The sequence below is a fragment of the Dendronephthya gigantea genome, unplaced genomic scaffold, assembly GCF_004324835.1.
Source record: "Dendronephthya gigantea isolate DGI-Jeju-01 unplaced genomic scaffold, DenGig_1.0 000185F, whole genome shotgun sequence".
NCBI classification, from domain to species: domain Eukaryota; kingdom Metazoa; phylum Cnidaria; class Anthozoa; order Malacalcyonacea; family Nephtheidae; genus Dendronephthya; species Dendronephthya gigantea.
In genome coordinates, this window is record NW_021163195.1 from 232,164 (window position 1) to 248,318 (window position 16,155).

General features: G+C 37.0%; 4 protein-coding genes across 4 annotated transcripts; all 4 read left to right on the forward strand.

Moving 5' to 3' along the window:
* The first annotated feature begins 321 nt into the window (after positions 1 to 321).
* LOC114538465 (E3 ubiquitin-protein ligase PDZRN3-B-like) lies at positions 322 to 1,744 on the forward strand. The gene is made up of 2 exons (XM_028559644.1): positions 322 to 362; positions 752 to 1,744. The coding sequence occupies exon 2, from the start codon at positions 773 to 775 to the stop codon at positions 1,742 to 1,744; it is 972 nt and encodes a 323-aa protein (XP_028415445.1). The 5' UTR covers positions 322 to 362; positions 752 to 772.
* A 980-nt stretch (positions 1,745 to 2,724) lies between these two features.
* LOC114538466 (TNF receptor-associated factor 3-like) lies at positions 2,725 to 6,418 on the forward strand. The gene is made up of 5 exons (XM_028559646.1): positions 2,725 to 3,481; positions 3,871 to 4,944; positions 5,014 to 5,362; positions 5,470 to 5,515; positions 5,947 to 6,418. Exons 2-5 carry the CDS (start codon positions 3,892 to 3,894, stop codon positions 5,996 to 5,998), a joined length of 1,500 nt encoding a protein of 499 aa, XP_028415447.1. The 5' UTR covers positions 2,725 to 3,481; positions 3,871 to 3,891; the 3' UTR covers positions 5,999 to 6,418.
* A 38-nt stretch (positions 6,419 to 6,456) lies between these two features.
* Positions 6,457 to 9,564, forward strand: LOC114538467. Its single transcript, XM_028559647.1, has 4 exons — positions 6,457 to 6,596; positions 7,989 to 8,903; positions 8,973 to 9,408; positions 9,515 to 9,564. Exons 2-4 carry the CDS (start codon positions 8,010 to 8,012, stop codon positions 9,562 to 9,564), a joined length of 1,380 nt encoding a protein of 459 aa, XP_028415448.1. The 5' UTR covers positions 6,457 to 6,596; positions 7,989 to 8,009.
* A 1,674-nt stretch (positions 9,565 to 11,238) lies between these two features.
* LOC114538468 (TNF receptor-associated factor 3-like) lies at positions 11,239 to 13,785 on the forward strand. The gene is made up of 2 exons (XM_028559648.1): positions 11,239 to 12,120; positions 13,243 to 13,785. The coding sequence occupies exons 1-2, from the start codon at positions 11,239 to 11,241 to the stop codon at positions 13,783 to 13,785; spliced, it is 1,425 nt and encodes a 474-aa protein (XP_028415449.1).
* The last annotated feature ends 2,370 nt before the right edge of the window (positions 13,786 to 16,155 follow it).

A 16,155-nucleotide genomic window follows, 5' to 3' on the forward strand; every position in this document is an offset into this window, starting at 1 on the left:
GATAATTAATTTTTTAAAGATTCCGTAAAAACGTGTGTGATTTGTTTGCTCTGCATATATTTGAAGATCAGTTGTATATTTTGGACAGCTTTGGGCTTTTAAACCGCGGTTCCTTGCCGCGTTCTTGGCTACATTGGAACGCATATTCAATTTCAAAATGCCCTTCCCGCTTTATATTTTCAAGCGATTGTTTTGAATTTGTAATTTGATACTCAGAGGCAGAGTGAAATTTGGTATTCAAAATATCAAGTGAATATAAACATGCAACGAACTCTCCGAAGACACAAATCGACGCGAAAACGAAAGGACTTGAATTTTTTGCGAAGCCGATGTGTTCGCTTTGGAATTGAATTTCTCTCTTGGTAAGTGCGTATTTTCGCCATTATCATAACACATCCATCCATTAGTATCTTGCTGTCTTGCAGTGTGTTTTCCTAAGGATAAATTTAGGCGATTAAAGCTTTAACGCTTGCCGTTCGTCGGCGAATATTCATTGTGAAGCAGGAAGTTCAAATTTCGCCTTAAACTTAGTATAACAGCGGTTGTTATAGTTTTCCTTATCCTAGAATTACTAAAGGGAATCGAGATTTAAAACAGACAATCGCTTCTAAAGAATAATTTGATGTTATTTTCATCTCTGTAAGGAGATTGTTCGACAATGTAACAATATTATTAGAACTTTAAATTATAGTTGTTTTAACAAACGATTTCCACAGAGTGCGATCTTTACAAATCTTTCTTTATTTTGTAGGTGATCTATTTGTGTTTCTGAATGGCATCATCGTCGGGATTCGACGAGAACCGTTTCGAAGGTCTTGTTAGCGAGAACTTCAAATGCACGATATGTTTTAACGTCCTCAACGACCCGAAGAGTTGCCAGAACAACCAACATTATTTCTGCAACGCGTGTATCCATCAATACGTTCAGAATTACTCGCAGACTTGTCCTGAATGTCGACAGGATTTGACGGTGGAAACGTTGGTCACACCTCCCAGGATCTTGTTGAATTGTATTTCAGAACTTCGCATCAAATGTGATCACGTCGAACGAGGTTGTGCCGCCAGAGTTCAACTTGAAAAACTTAAAAATCATCTGGATGAATGTGGGTTTGCTCCGGTTACGTGTGCGAATGATGGTTGCGACATGGTTGTCAACAAACGAGACAGAATTCACCACGAGACTGAACTATGCGAGTTTCGCAGAGTGCAATGTCATAATTGCGAAGAATTGAGAAATGAGATGTCGAGATTGAGCGAGAAACAAGAAAATTTGAGCAAAACTACTGGTCAAAAACTAGTAAAGTTGGAAGGAAAGCTGGATCAAGTCACAACACGGCTTCAGACCATTGAGAAGAATGTTATGGGCAAAATTACCGTGCTAAGTTTGTCACATGAGCGCGGAAATGCGAGCGTTGTTCAGGAATTGAGGAATGAGATGTCGAGATTGAGCGAGAAACAAGAAAATTTGAGCAAAACTACTGGTCAAAAACTAGTAAAGTTGGAAGGAAAGCTAGATCAAGTCACAACACGGCTTCAGAATATCGAAGGGAATGTTAATGCACTGAATTTGGCACATAACAGCGGAAATGCGAGCCTTGTTCAAGAAATTTCAGAGATCAAGGGTTTCATGAACGATGTCTTGCGTAAACTCAGCAATATCAACAATGTTGTTTGCCAAATCCAAGCCCCGGAAACCCAAGAGAAAGAAAAAATAAAAGAGGAGACGAACGAGTTGGTGGACTAGCCGTTGCTTTGGATGATAAGAAAGATAGTTCTGCTGAAATAAAAAAAAATGATGAGCTGATGCAACACAGCAAAACACAGGTAAAATAGTTATAGACTGAAAGAGCTTTCATAATTTTTTTATTCTATGGTATTTTACTTTCCATTCAGGATTCTTCTGTTGGTGAAAGCCGAAGTGCAATATTCCTGCTTGGTCGCCTAAAGATTATGATGGTAATGATAATTCTGACGATGTACCTCGGCCTTGGTATGTTCCAACACTCACACCGAGAAAAGAACGGTTTAGGCTTAATAAAAAAGGCCGCGCTGCCGACGCAGTCGTCGCTCAATCTTCGCCTAGATCCAAACCCAAAACGCACAGAAATATTGAAATAGGCATGCAAGTAGCTGTTAGTAGGCTCAATGGAAATCTGAGCGTCATAGGAACGGTTCGATATGTCGGAACTTTACCTCTTGACAGAGAGAAAATTTACGTTGGAGTCGAACTGGACTTTGCAAGTACGTTTTTTACATTTTTTATGTTTATTAGGAATGAAAAAATATCTCAGTAGCTTCTAAAGTTGAACGTGAATATTAACTTTCGCATTTAAACTTTTTCCTTGTAGACGGTGATAACGATGGCGTCTTTGATGGAAAACGATATTTCTGGTGGTAAGAATGATGAGTCTTAATATAATATATATATATTCAGTATTTAGACGGCCAAAAACCATGACCAGCCGACAATTTAAAAAAGTAAAGACTCGGAGAAAACCGAGAAAACCGGACATCTTGAGAGTCAAAATACGAGTCAAGCAAGACACAGGTTGAGTTAACAAAGTCCTCTTCAAGACTTCATTCTGTCTGAAAATGACTTTGGAATAAAGTCGAAAATTTACAGTCTCAACCTGTGTCTTGCTTGATTCATATTTTGACTCTCAATATGTCCTATTTGGAATCTTTTTTTTTACTTTACTATATCAGTATATTTCTTAACTAGTATTACCGTGTCTTTGGTCGATAAAATTAAGTATGTTGTGACCCTGGATGTTTTTGTTCAAGTTTTTTAAGTGCAGTAATGCTTTTGATAAACTTTTTTCAGCCGACTGAATCATGGCGTTTTCTGTCCCATTGGTCATGTGACACCATTGTGATAACTATAGAACGTCAAGTATCGTATGAACTCTCTTCTATGAAATAAATCAGTTGTAAATTCTGGTAAAGTATCTCGGAAGAAGATGTGTGACGTAAATTTTTCAACAAGTAATCTTTCGCATGTTATAATTATTTTGATGATATCGATACAAACCAATCGATAAATATTGGCAATCAAGAGGAGTCGGTATAACAATCGATACTAAATACCAATGATGAAGTGTAATAGTTTTACAATGGATGATAATTAATTTTTTAAAGATTCCGTAAAAACGTGTGTGTTTTGTTTGCTCTGCATATATTTGAAGATCAGTTGTATATTTTGGACAGCTTTGGGCTTTTAAACCGCGGTTCCTTGCCGCGTTCTTGGCTACATTGGAACGCATATTCAATTTCAAAATGCCCTTCCCGCTTTATATTTTCAAGCGATTGTTTTGAATTTGTAATTTGATACTCAGATGCAGAGTGAAATTTGGTATTCAAAATATCAAGTGAATATAAACATGCAACGAACTCTCCGAAGACACAAATCGACGCGAAAACGAAAGGACTTGAATTTGTTGCGAAGCCGATGTGTTCGCTTTGGAATTGAATTTCTCTCTTGGTAAGTGCGTATTTTCGCCATTATCATAACACATCCATCCATTAGTATCTTGCTGTCTTGCAGTGTGTTTTCCTAAGGATAAATTTAGGCGATTAAAGCTTTAACGCTTGCCGTTCGTCGGCGAATATTCATTGTGAAGCAGGAAGTTCAAATTTCGCCTTAAACTTAGTATAACAGCGGTTGTTATAGTTTTCCTTATCCTAGAATTACTAAAGGGAATCGAGATTTAAAACAGACAATCGCTTCTAAAGAATAATTTGATGTTATTTTCATCTCTGTAAGGAGATTGTTCGACAATGTAACAATATTATTAGAACTTTAAATTATAGTTGTTTTAACAAACGATTTCCACAGAGTGCGATCTTTACAAATCTTTCTTTATTTTGTAGGTGATCTATTTGTGTTTCTGAATGGCATCATCGTCGGGATTCGACGAGAACCGTTTCGAAGGTCTTGTTAGCGAGAACTTCAAATGCACGATATGTTTTAACGTCCTCAACGACCCGAAGAGTTGCCAGAACAACCAACATTATTTCTGCAACGCGTGTATCCATCAATACGTTCAGAATTACTCGCAGACTTGTCCTGAATGTCGACAGGATTTGACGGTGGAAACGTTGGTCACACCTCCCAGGATCTTGTTGAATTGTATTTCAGAACTTCGCATCAAATGTGATCACGTCGAACGAGGTTGTGCCGCCAGAGTTCAACTTGAAAAACTTAAAAATCATCTGGATGAATGTGGGTTTGCTCCGGTTACGTGTGCGAATGATGGTTGCGACATGGTTGTCAACAAACGAGACAGAATTCACCACGAGACTGAACTATGCGAGTTTCGCAGAGTGCAATGTCATAATTGCGAAGAATTGAGAAATGAGATGTCGAGATTGAGCGAGAAACAAGAAAATTTGAGCAAAACTACTGGTCAAAAACTAGTAAAGTTGGAAGGAAAGCTGGATCAAGTCACAACACGGCTTCAGACCATTGAGAAGAATGTTATGGGCAAAATTACCGTGCTAAATTTGTCACATGAGCGCGGAAATGCGAGCGTTGTTCAGGAATTGAGGAATGAGATGTCGAGATTGAGCGAGAAACAAGAAAATTTGAGCAAAACTACTGGTCAAAAACTAGTAAAGTTGGAAGGAAAGCTAGATCAAGTCACAACACGGCTTCAGAATATCGAAGGGAATGTTAATGCACTGAATTTGGCACATAACAGCGGAAATGCGAGCCTTGTTCAAGAAATTTCAGAGATCAAGGGTTTCATGAACGATGTCTTGCGTAAACTCAGCAATATCAACAATGTTGTTTGCCAAATCCAAGCCCCGGAAACCCAAGAGAAAGAAAAAAATAAAAGAGGAGACGAACGAGTTGGTGGACTAGCCGTTGCTTTGGATGATAAGAAAGATAGTTCTGCTGAAATAAAAAAAAATGATGAGCTGATGCAACACAGCAAAACACAGGTAAAATAGTTATAGACTGAAAGAGCTTTCATAATTTTTTTATTCTATGGTATTTTACTTTCCATTCAGGATTCTTCTGTTGGTGAAAGCCCGAAGTGCAATATTCCTGCTTGGTCGCCTAAAGATTATGATGGTAATGATAATTCTGACGATGTACCTCGGCCTTGGTATGTTCCAACACTCACACCGAGAAAAGAACGGTTTAGGCTTAATAAAAAAGGCCGCGCTGCCGACGCAGTCGTCGCTCAATCTTCGCCTAGATCCAAACCCAAAACGCACAGAAATATTGAAATAGGCATGCAAGTAGCTGTTAGTAGGCTCAATGGAAATCTGAGCGTCATAGGAACGGTTCGATATGTCGGAACTTTACCTCTTGACAGAGAGAAAATTTACGTTGGAGTCGAACTGGACTTTGCAAGTACGTTTTTTACATTTTTTATGTTTATTAGGAATGAAAAAATATCTCAGTAGCTTCTAAAGTTGAACGTGAATATTAACTTTCGCATTTAAACTTTTTCCTTGTAGACGGTGATAACGATGGCGTCTTTGATGGAAAACGATATTTCTGGTGGTAAGAATGATGAGTCTTAATATAATAATATATATTCAGTATTTAGACGGCCAAAAACCATGACCAGCCGACAATTTAAAAAAGTAAAGACTCCGAGAAAACCGAGAAAACCGGACATCTTGAGAGTCAAAATACGAGTCAAGCAAGACACAGGTTGAGTTAACAAAGTCCTCTTCAAGACTTCATTCTGTCTGAAAATGACTTTGGAATAAAGTCGAAAATTTACAGTCTCAACCTGTGTCTTGCTTGATTCATATTTTGACTCTCAATATGTCCTATTTGGAATCTTTTTTTTTTTACTTTACTATATCAGTATATTTCTTAACTAGTATTACCGTGTCTTTGGTCGATAAAATTAAGTATGTTGTGACCCTGGATGTTTTTGTTCAAGTTTTTTAAGTGCAGTAATGCTTTTGATAAACTTTTTTCAGCCGACTGAATCATGGCGTTTTCTGTCCCATTGGTCATGTGACACCATTGTGATAACTATAGAACGTCAAGTATCGTATGAACTCTCTTCTATGAAATAAATCAGTTGTAAATTCTGGTAAAGTATCTCGGAAGAAGATGTGTGACGTAAATTTTTCAACAAGTAATCTTTCGCATGTTATAATTATTTTGATGATATCGATACAAACCAATCGATAAATATTGGCAATCAAGAGGAGTCGGTATAACAATCGATACTAAATACCAATGATGAAGTGTAATAGTTTTACAATGGATGATAATTAATTTTTTAAAGATTCCGTAAAAACGTGTGTGTTTTGTTTGCTCTGCATATATTTGAAGATCAGTTGTATATTTTGGACAGCTTTGGGCTTTTAAACCGCGGTTCCTTGCCGCGTTCTTGGCTACATTGGAACGCATATTCAATTTCAAAATGCCCTTCCCGCTTTATATTTTCAAGCGATTGTTTTGAATTGTAATTTGATACTCAGATGCAGAGTGAAATTTGGTATTCAAAATATCAAGTGAATATAAACATGCAACGAACTCTCCGAAGACACAAATCGACGCGAAAACGAAAGGACTTGAATTTGTTGCGATGTGTTCGCTTTGGAATTGAATTTCTCTCTTGGTAAGTGCGTATTTTCGCCATTATCATAACACATCCATCCATTAGTATCTTGCTGTCTTGCAATGTGTTTCCCTAAGGATAACTTTAGGCGATTAAAGCTTTAACACTTGCCGTTCGTCGGCGAATATTTTATTGTGAAGCAGGAAGTTCAACTTTGGTTAAATTTCGCGTTAGACTTAGTATAATAACGGTTGTGATAGTTTTCCTTATCCTTGAATTACTAAAGGAGTCGAGATTTAAAGCAGACAATCGCTTTTGAAGAATAATTTGATGTTATTTTGATTTCTGTAACGATTAACGAAATTGACAAATTGTTCGACAATGTAGCAATATTATTAGAACTTTACATTCACAAGCACATTGTCATTGAAAACCCGAACGATTCGTCGTTCTCTTTCTCTCATGGGCAAAATGCTACATATAGATATAGTACCATGCATAGTAGTTCTTGATATGCTCACCATTTAAACTTAAAAAACTGGTAAAATCCGTTTTAAAATTGTGCTGAAATTATGTCATACCATAGGCAGCCCAATGGCGAATGGTTTTATTTGAAGTAAAAATGTACACTTTGATGAAATTCACACATATGTCATTTATTTACATGCTAATATACTTAAATCCTGTTACTTACAACGGGTGACTTGCGTGTCTGACAAGGCAATGTAGGTAGCTATTATATAGATTACCAGTAGTATTATTATATACACAAGCGCCAGATATGCATGGGAGGTATGCTGCAATTTCATTGGTTGGCTACTAGACAGATATTAGCTCATATCTGTCTAGTAGAGAAAGTAAACAAAATGGCCGAAAGATTTGGGGAGTTGAGTGAAATAGAAATCCAAGCTTTAGATGATAATAGCACACCAAAATACACCGAAAGGGCGAAAAAGTTTGTGTATATAATAAAACAGTTATTCTGCTCACTCTCGTCGTATAAGGTCGATAGCCAACTCGGCGCTACACGCCTCGTCAGCTATCAGCTCATATACAACTCGAGTTCACAGAATAACTGTTAATTATAAGTAACAGGATTTAAGTATATTAGCATGTAAATAAATGACATATGTGTGAATTTCATCAAAGTGTACATTTTAACTTTAAATAAAACCATTCGCCATTGGCCTGCCTATGGTCATACAATCAACCTAAATTTTGCTACCTTCATTTGAATTCAAATTTTGACTATACTAGATACTAAAGATTTAAAACTGGTCACCTCAGATTCATTTGTCGAAACACCTTTTAAGACTTGGTTTTTTCGTTCTTAATAACAAACAGAATTGATCAAAAAGAGATTAATCTGACTCGACCAGTTTTAAATTATAGTTGTTTTAAGGAACTATTTTCACTGAATGCAATCTTTACAAATCTTTCCTTATTTTGTAGAAGGTCTATTTGTGTTTCTGAATGGCATCATCTGTAGTTCAGGGAGCAGGATTCGACGAGAACCGTTTTGATGGTCCTGTAAGCGATAACTTCAAATGCACGATATGTTTTAATGTCCTCAACGACCCGAAGAGTTGTCAGAACAACCAACATTATTTCTGCAACGCGTGTATCCATCAATACGTTCAGAATTACTCCCAGACTTGTCCTGAATGTCGACAGGAATTGACGGTGGAAACGTTGGTCACACCTCCCAGGATCTTGTTGAATTGTATTTCAGAGCTTCGCATCAAATGTGATCACGTTGAACGAGGTTGTACCGCCAGAGTTCAACTTGAAAAACTTAAAAATCATCTCGAAGAATGTGGCTTTGCTCCGGTTACGTGTGCGAATGATGGTTGCGACGCGGTTGTCAACAAACGGGACAGAATTCACCACGAGACTGAACTATGCGAGTTTCGCAGAGTGCAATGTCATAATTGCGAAGAATTGAGAAATGAGATGTCGAGATTGAGCGATTTGAGCAAAACTACTGGTCAAAAACTAGTAAAGTTGGAAGGAAAGCTGGATCAAGTCACAACACGGCTTCATACTATCGAAGGGAATGTTATGAGCAAAATTACCGGGTTAAATTTGGCACATGAACGAGGAAATGCGAGCGTTGTTCAGGAAATTACCGAGATCAAGGGTTTTATGAACGATGTGTTGCATAAGCTAGGTGATATCAACAATGTTGTCTGCCAAATGCAAGCCTCGGGAACCCAGGAGAAAGAAAAAAATCATAAAGAAGACGAGCGAGTTGGTGGACCAGTCGTTGCTTTGGGTGATAAGGAAGAAATATTTGCTGCATTAGAAAGGCAAAACCTGCAAGAGAACCTGCTATCGTTGGAAAAGGTGCAACAAAAAAAAGCACAGGTAGAACGGTTTTATAGACTGAAAGAGCTATCATAGATTTTTTATTCTGGTGTTATACTTTCCATTTAGGCTGGATCTCTTCGTGAAAGCCGCAAGGGCACTACTGGGAAAAGCGAGGAACCATCTGTTCTCGATGGGCCGCCTGTTCTGGAAGATTATTATAGTGACGAAGATGATAATTCAGACGACGATTCTCGGAATGTTTTAGCAAGACTCCCAGCGAAAGAACGAAAAGAAACACCGATAAAAGATAACGAAAATGGCGCCGGAAATTTTAAGCCAATTGCCGGCGCTGCCGTCGCTCAATCTTCGCTTAGATCCACTCCTCTGAAAAGCAAACTATTTAACCCTAAGAAGAGTAAAAAGATTAAAAAAGGCACGCAAGTGATAGTTCGGCTCAATATCAATAATCATGTTCGGAAAAAGCTAGGAATGGTTCAATATGTCGGAACTTTACCTTTTGACAGAAAGAAAACTCATGTTGGAGTCGAACTGTACTCTGCAGGTACGTTTTTTACATTTTTTACGTTTATTAGAAAAGAAGAATATCTCAGTAGCTTCTAAAGTTTAACCTGAATATTATCTTTTGCATTTAAACTTTTTCCTTGTAGACGGTGATAACGATGGCGTGTTTGATGGGAAACGATATTTCCAGTGGTAAGAATGACGAGTTTCAATATATTAATAATATATTTTTTCAAAGCATGTTTATACTACCATTGTATATTAGCATGTGTCCTTGGTCGCCGATAGAATTAGCTGTCTGTGCGACCCTTGATGTTTTTGTTTAAGTTTTTCAAGTGCAGTAATGCTTTTGATAAACCTTTTTCAGCCGACCGAATCATGGCGTTTTCTGTCCCATTGATGATGTGACACCACTAGCTTTTCCCACCACAAAAAAAGGTGTACGCAAAGATTTCGAATTATGAGAAATCAGTTGTGATTTCTGGTAAAGTATCTCGGAAAAAGATGCATTCGGACACGTGTGTCCTAAATTTTTCTACAACATTTAACATTTTGTTTACTATGTACATCAATATAAACCAATCGATAAATATTGGCAATCAAGAGCAGTCGGTATAACAATGTTCGTCAGATTATCGTCTATCGAACAATCGATACTATCTATATACCAATGATGAAGTGTAATAGTTTTACAATCGATGATAATTGATTTTTTAAAGATTCCGTGAAAACGTTTGTGTTTTGTTTGCTCTGCATATATTTGAAGATCAGTTGTATATTTTAAACAGCTTTGAGCTTTTAAACCGCGGTTCCTTGTCGTTCTTGGCTACATTGGACCGCATATTCAATTTTAAAATGCCCTTCCCGCTTAATATTTTCAAGCGATGGTTTTGAATTTGTAATTTAATACTCAGAGGCAGAGTGAAATTTGGTATTTAAAATATCAAGTGAATATAAACATGCGAGGATTTCTCCGAAGACACAAATCGACGCGAAAACGAAAGGGCTTGAATTTGTTGCGATGTACTCGCTTTGGAATTGAATTTCTCTCTTGGTAAGTGTGTATTTTCGCCAATATCATAACACTTTCATCCCCAGCAGTATCTGGCTGTCTTGCAGTGTGTTTTCCTAAGAATAACTTTAGGCGATTAATGTTTGAACACTCAGCGTTCGTCAGGTTATATTTTATTGAGAAGTCGGAAGTTTAAACTTTGATTAAATTTCGTCTTAGACTTAGCATAGCGATCTCATAATTTTTTCAACCTCGGAATTACTAAAGTGAGTCAAAATTTAAAGTAGACAATGGTCGTTTTCACACTAGCGACGCAGAGACGCATAATGCGTCTGGACGCATCTTCAATATTTTTTGACTGGTTTTTCGTCTTCAGTATAAAGACGGACAACAGACGCATTATCCGTCTAGACGAACTATCGTTGGTTATGCGTCTCTGAGACGAAAAACTGAACATTAATCGTCTAGACGTATCATGCGTCTGTTTTCCGTCTTTATACTGAAGACGAAAAACCAGTCAAAAAATATTAAAGACGCATGCATTATGCACGCGTCCAGACGCATTTTGTGGTTATTTTGACCCCTGTAACGAAATTGTTCGACAATATATTATTATTATTAAAACTTTGCATACAAGCACATTGAACACCTAAAATAATTTTGTGAACGGTCTTTGGTTCTTCCATCTGCAAAATTAAAATTAGAAAATTTGTTTATTAAATTCGTTTAAAATTTTATCTTGTATACATATATGTCACCCTGTTTATTACCATTCCTGCATTGCAAACAAGAATTCGCCTGGTTGATCTTGACAAATTTGGCTTTGGCTTTGTTCTGTAGATAATCTCTGCATTCTAAATGGCATCATCTGTAGTCCAGGGGGCAGGATTCGACGAGAACCGTTTCGATGGTCCTGTAAGCGATAACTTCAAATGCACGATATGTTTTAACGTCCTCAACGACCCGAAGAGCTGTCAGAAGAACCAACATTACTTTTGCAACGCGTGTATCCATCAATACGTTCAAGATTACTCCCAGACTTGTCCTGAATGTCGACAGGAATTGACGGTGGAAACGTTGGTCACACCTCCCAGGATTTTGTTGAATTGTATTTCAGAACTTCGCATCAAGTGTGATCACGTCAAACGAGGTTGTGCCGACCGAATTCAACTTGGAAAACTTAAAAATCATCTCGAAGAATGTGGTTTTGCTCCGGTTACGTGTGCGAATGATGGTTGCGACGCGGTTGTCAACAAACGAGACAGAATTCACCACGAGACTGAACTATGCGAGTTTCGCAGAGTGCAATGTCATAATTGCGAAGAATTGAGAAATGAGGTGTCGAGATTGAGCGAGAATTTGAGTAAAACTACTGCTGAAAGGCAAGCAAAGTTGGAGGGAAAGCTAGATCAGGTCACAACACGGCTTCAGAATATCGAAGGGAGTGTGTACGCGTTCAATATCGCACAGAGCAGTGAAAATGCGAGACTTGTTCAGGAAATTTTCGAGATCAAGGATGTTATGAACGATATGTTATATAAACTGAGCAATATCAACAATGTTGTCTGCCAAATCCAAGCCTCGGAAAAGCAGAAGAAGCAAAAAAATGATGAAGAAGACGCACAGGTCGAGGACATGACTGTTACAACACTGAAGCAACGGTGGAACGAGCCTAAAGAAGAGAAGAAAGTGGTTGAAAAGAAAACACAAGAATTAAGAAGTAATGATACCTGTAATGAGGTTGGTTGGCTCTACTGGACCTCTAGGAAGAACAGTTTAGAACTGATAGAGCTATCCATTATAAATAAAGTTAGTTTGGTTTAGGTTTCCTCCTGTAGTAACACTGGATCAATAAGAGATGATCCTTACTGGACCTCTAGGAAGAACAGTTTAGAACTGATAGAGCTATCCATTATAAATAAAGTTAGTTTAGTTTAGGTTTCCTCCTGTAGTAACACTGGATCAATAAGAGATGATCCTTACTGGACCTCTAGGAAGAACAGTTTAGAACTGATAGAGCTGTGCAGCATAAATAAAGTTAGTTTAGTTTAATTAGGTTTCCTCCTGTAGTAACACTGGATCAATAAGAGATGATCCTTACTGGACCTCTAGGAACAGTTCAAAACTGATAGAGCTATTCAGTATAAATAAAGTTAGTTTAGTTTAGGTTTCCTTCTGTAGTAACACTGGATCAATAAGAGATGATCCTTACTGGACCTCTAGGATGAACAGTTTAGAACTGATAGAGCTATCCAGTATAAATAAAGTTAGTTTAGTTTAGGTTTCCTCCTGTAGTAACACTGGATCAATAAGAGATGATCCTTACTGGACCTCTAGGAAGAACAGTTTAGAACTGATAGAGCTATCCAGTATAAATAAAGTTAGTTTAGTTTAGGTTTCCTCCTGTAGTAACACTGGATCAATAAGAGATGATCTTTACTGGACCTCTAGGAAGAACAGTTTAGAACTGATAGAGCTATCTAGTATAAATAAAATTAGTTTAGTTTAGGCTTCCTCCTGTAGTAACACTGGATCAATAAGAGATGATCCTTACTGGACCTCTAGGAAGAACAGTTTAGAACTGATAGAGCTATCCAGTATAAATAAAGTTAGTTTAGTTTAGGTTTCCTCCTGTAGTAACACTGGATCAATAAGAGATGATCCTTACTGGACCTCTAGGAAGAACAGTTTAAAACTGATAGAGCTATCCAGTATAAATAAAGTTAGTTTTAGTTTAGGTTTCCTCCTGTAGTAACACTGGATCAATAAGAGATGATCCTTACTGGACCTCTAGGAAGAACAGTTTAGAACTGATAGAGCTGTCACAGATTTTTTGATTTTACTGTTTTATTTACCATTCAGTACAAATCTCTTGGTGAAAGCTCTGAGGGCACTACCAAGGAAAGCATGAAGCCTCCTCTTTATCCTAAAATGCAGGAGTTTTGTGAAAGGGAATCTCTGTCTGAGAACGATGAATCAGATGGCGAATCTTCGTCTGTCAAATGTGACGAATCTTTGACTGCTTCAGGCAGAACCGCGTACAATAAAGAAGAAAAAACGTTGATGGAAAACAAAACAGATGACAGTGATGATCGGCAGGGTTCAACCGACACCGGAGCAATGCATTCCAACAATATAGGATGCCAACAAAATCCGGAGGATTATATTTTAGAAGATTTCAACCCGAATCACTTCGCTTGTTTCGAGGGAAGCTCAACTCCTAGGAAAGGCTCGCTATCCGCACCGCCTAGCAATGGTGAAGGGGTTAAATTAGGCACAAAAGTGCTGGTTTGGCTCAAAAAAGGCTATAGATCCACTGGAATAGTTCGATATGTTGGAACTTTACCTCCGCCAATATCGAAGATTTGCGTTGGAGTAGAACTCTTTTTTGGAGGTACTTTCTAGTTTATACTTCTTCGATTATATTTTTGTGATTTTAAAAGTATTTCATTCGACGAGCATGATTAAAAAAATACACAGTTTGCTACTAAAGTTGGGTCTGAATATTAACTTATGCAATTAAACGTCTTCCTTGTAGTCGGTGAGAACGATGGCGTGTTTAATGGGCAACGATATTTCCAGTGGTAAGACTGCAATGAGTTTTATAATATATCAGGGGTCGGTTGTATCAAGCCCGTTTAGCTTGAACGGTGGATAAGTTCAAAATAGAAATCAAGTCTATCGTTTTATTCAACAAGCAAACAAAATGTTTTTAGCCTTAGTACAAAGATACTGGTTACAACTACATATTCAGTGAATAATATTCAAGTTGACTCATTCAAGAGAGATGTAAGAGTGTTATTTAGTTTGACTTATCCACCGTTTAAGCTAAACGGGCTTAATACAACCGGCCCCTGGTTTTTTAGGCATGTTTATATTACCATCGTATTACCATAACTCCGTGTCGTTGGTCGATAGACCATGGATGTTTTTCATAGCTAATTTTAAGAATTTCTTATCGCTGTACATATTATCACAATAGTATAGTGGAGAGGGGGACATGATAAAAACAGTCCTAACTGGAAATCGATGATTTGAAGATGGGGAAACTGCAGGGGTCTGCAGGACCTCTTGCGGAAAATTTTCTGTATTTTTGAGTCCCTATGACTTCATTTCCAGCATTTGAAGGGACAATTACTTAGTGGTCTGTTGAGAAAACACCATTTATCACTGCACATTTCTCATTTTATCACTGCACATTCTACTTTTATCACTGCACAAATTGGTTATCACTGCACACTAAAATTAGGTATGATGTTTTTATTCAATATGGCCATAATGCTTTTGATCAACCTTTTTCAGTCAACCGAAGCATGGCGTTTTTCGTCCCATTGATAAAGTGACACCGATAAAGCGAAACGTATACATTGATGTGTCGTTTGAGCCTTCTTCGAAGAAATAAATCAGTTGTAGTTTCTGGTAAAGTATATTCCGGAAAAAGATGTGTCCTAAATTGTTCAACAACAAGTAATCTTTCGCAAATTATATTTTGATGACATCGAAATAACTCTGACCAATCATTAATGGATATTGGTAATGAAAATCACTCGGTATAACAATGTTCGTGATTATCGGCGATTGAACAATCGATACTAGATACCAATGATGAAATGTAATAGTTTTACAATCGATGATAATCGTGTTTTGTTTGCTCTGCATATATTTGAAGATTTTTGTTAATTTTAGACTGCTTTGAGATTCTAAACCACGTTTCGTTTTATAAGAAGCTCTTGAAAGAAGTTTCCCGCTGCTCTCTACCTTTGGTAATATAAAAACAATACCCTCGAAATATAGCATAAAGCAACGTACTTTTTTCACAATAATGGTAAGGCTGACTTTTATTCAAAACTTGCTAACTCTTGTTTACATTTCATCAGACTTGATAAACCAATTTACAATCAAAGTCTTCATACAAACACAGAAATTAACTAGATTTTCATAAGTCATTAGTCGTTACCACATTAATTATCAATTTCTAATCTACCTGCATTTCTAACTAGGATGAACTATTGTATTGTCTTAAATTTTCAGGTATGAAATCAGTTTATATTTGAATTACTACGCTTTGCTGCCCATTCAAACGAGTTGCTCAGAGAATTAATACTGTCACTTGTATTTTTAATTCATCAAAAATACAGCATAATTTGTACTGTTTTTCTTTGTTATTCAGGAAAAAATAACTTAATTTGGTTGTAACAATGTTGTTACAACGAGTTAACCTAAGTTGTAAATAAAAGTTGTATAGAAATGCTAGTTGTAACCATATTTTGGGGTGAAGAACAGCATCTTTCAACTCAAATCAATTAGTTACAATTTCCATGCAACTAACTGAATTGAAGAATCTTCAACAATTGAGAATTATTTAGCTTAATGTTCATGCAGAATAACTCGTTTGAATTTGGCCAATGGACGACTTGCGCTTTAGACTAATTTCTTACCTCGGCAATAAAAAGGACATTTTCTGAAAGATCTTACTTAAATTAGTGCAAATGCAAAGTTTGGCTGCGAAATTTTGTAAAATACGGAAAATATAGCCACGCGAAGTTGTCGATTTTTGTATACTTTTGTATTACGTGCGGAAATGTGTAACTAAATTAGTTACACGCTTCCGGTCGTAATACAAAAGTATACAAAATTTGCCAACTTCGCGTGGCTATATTTTCCGTATTTTACAACATTTTGCAGCCAAACTTTGCATTTGCACTAATTTAAGTAAGATCTTTCTAGCTGCCATGATTTATTTTCTTCTAGTTACTTCGATCAAAAATTAGTTTA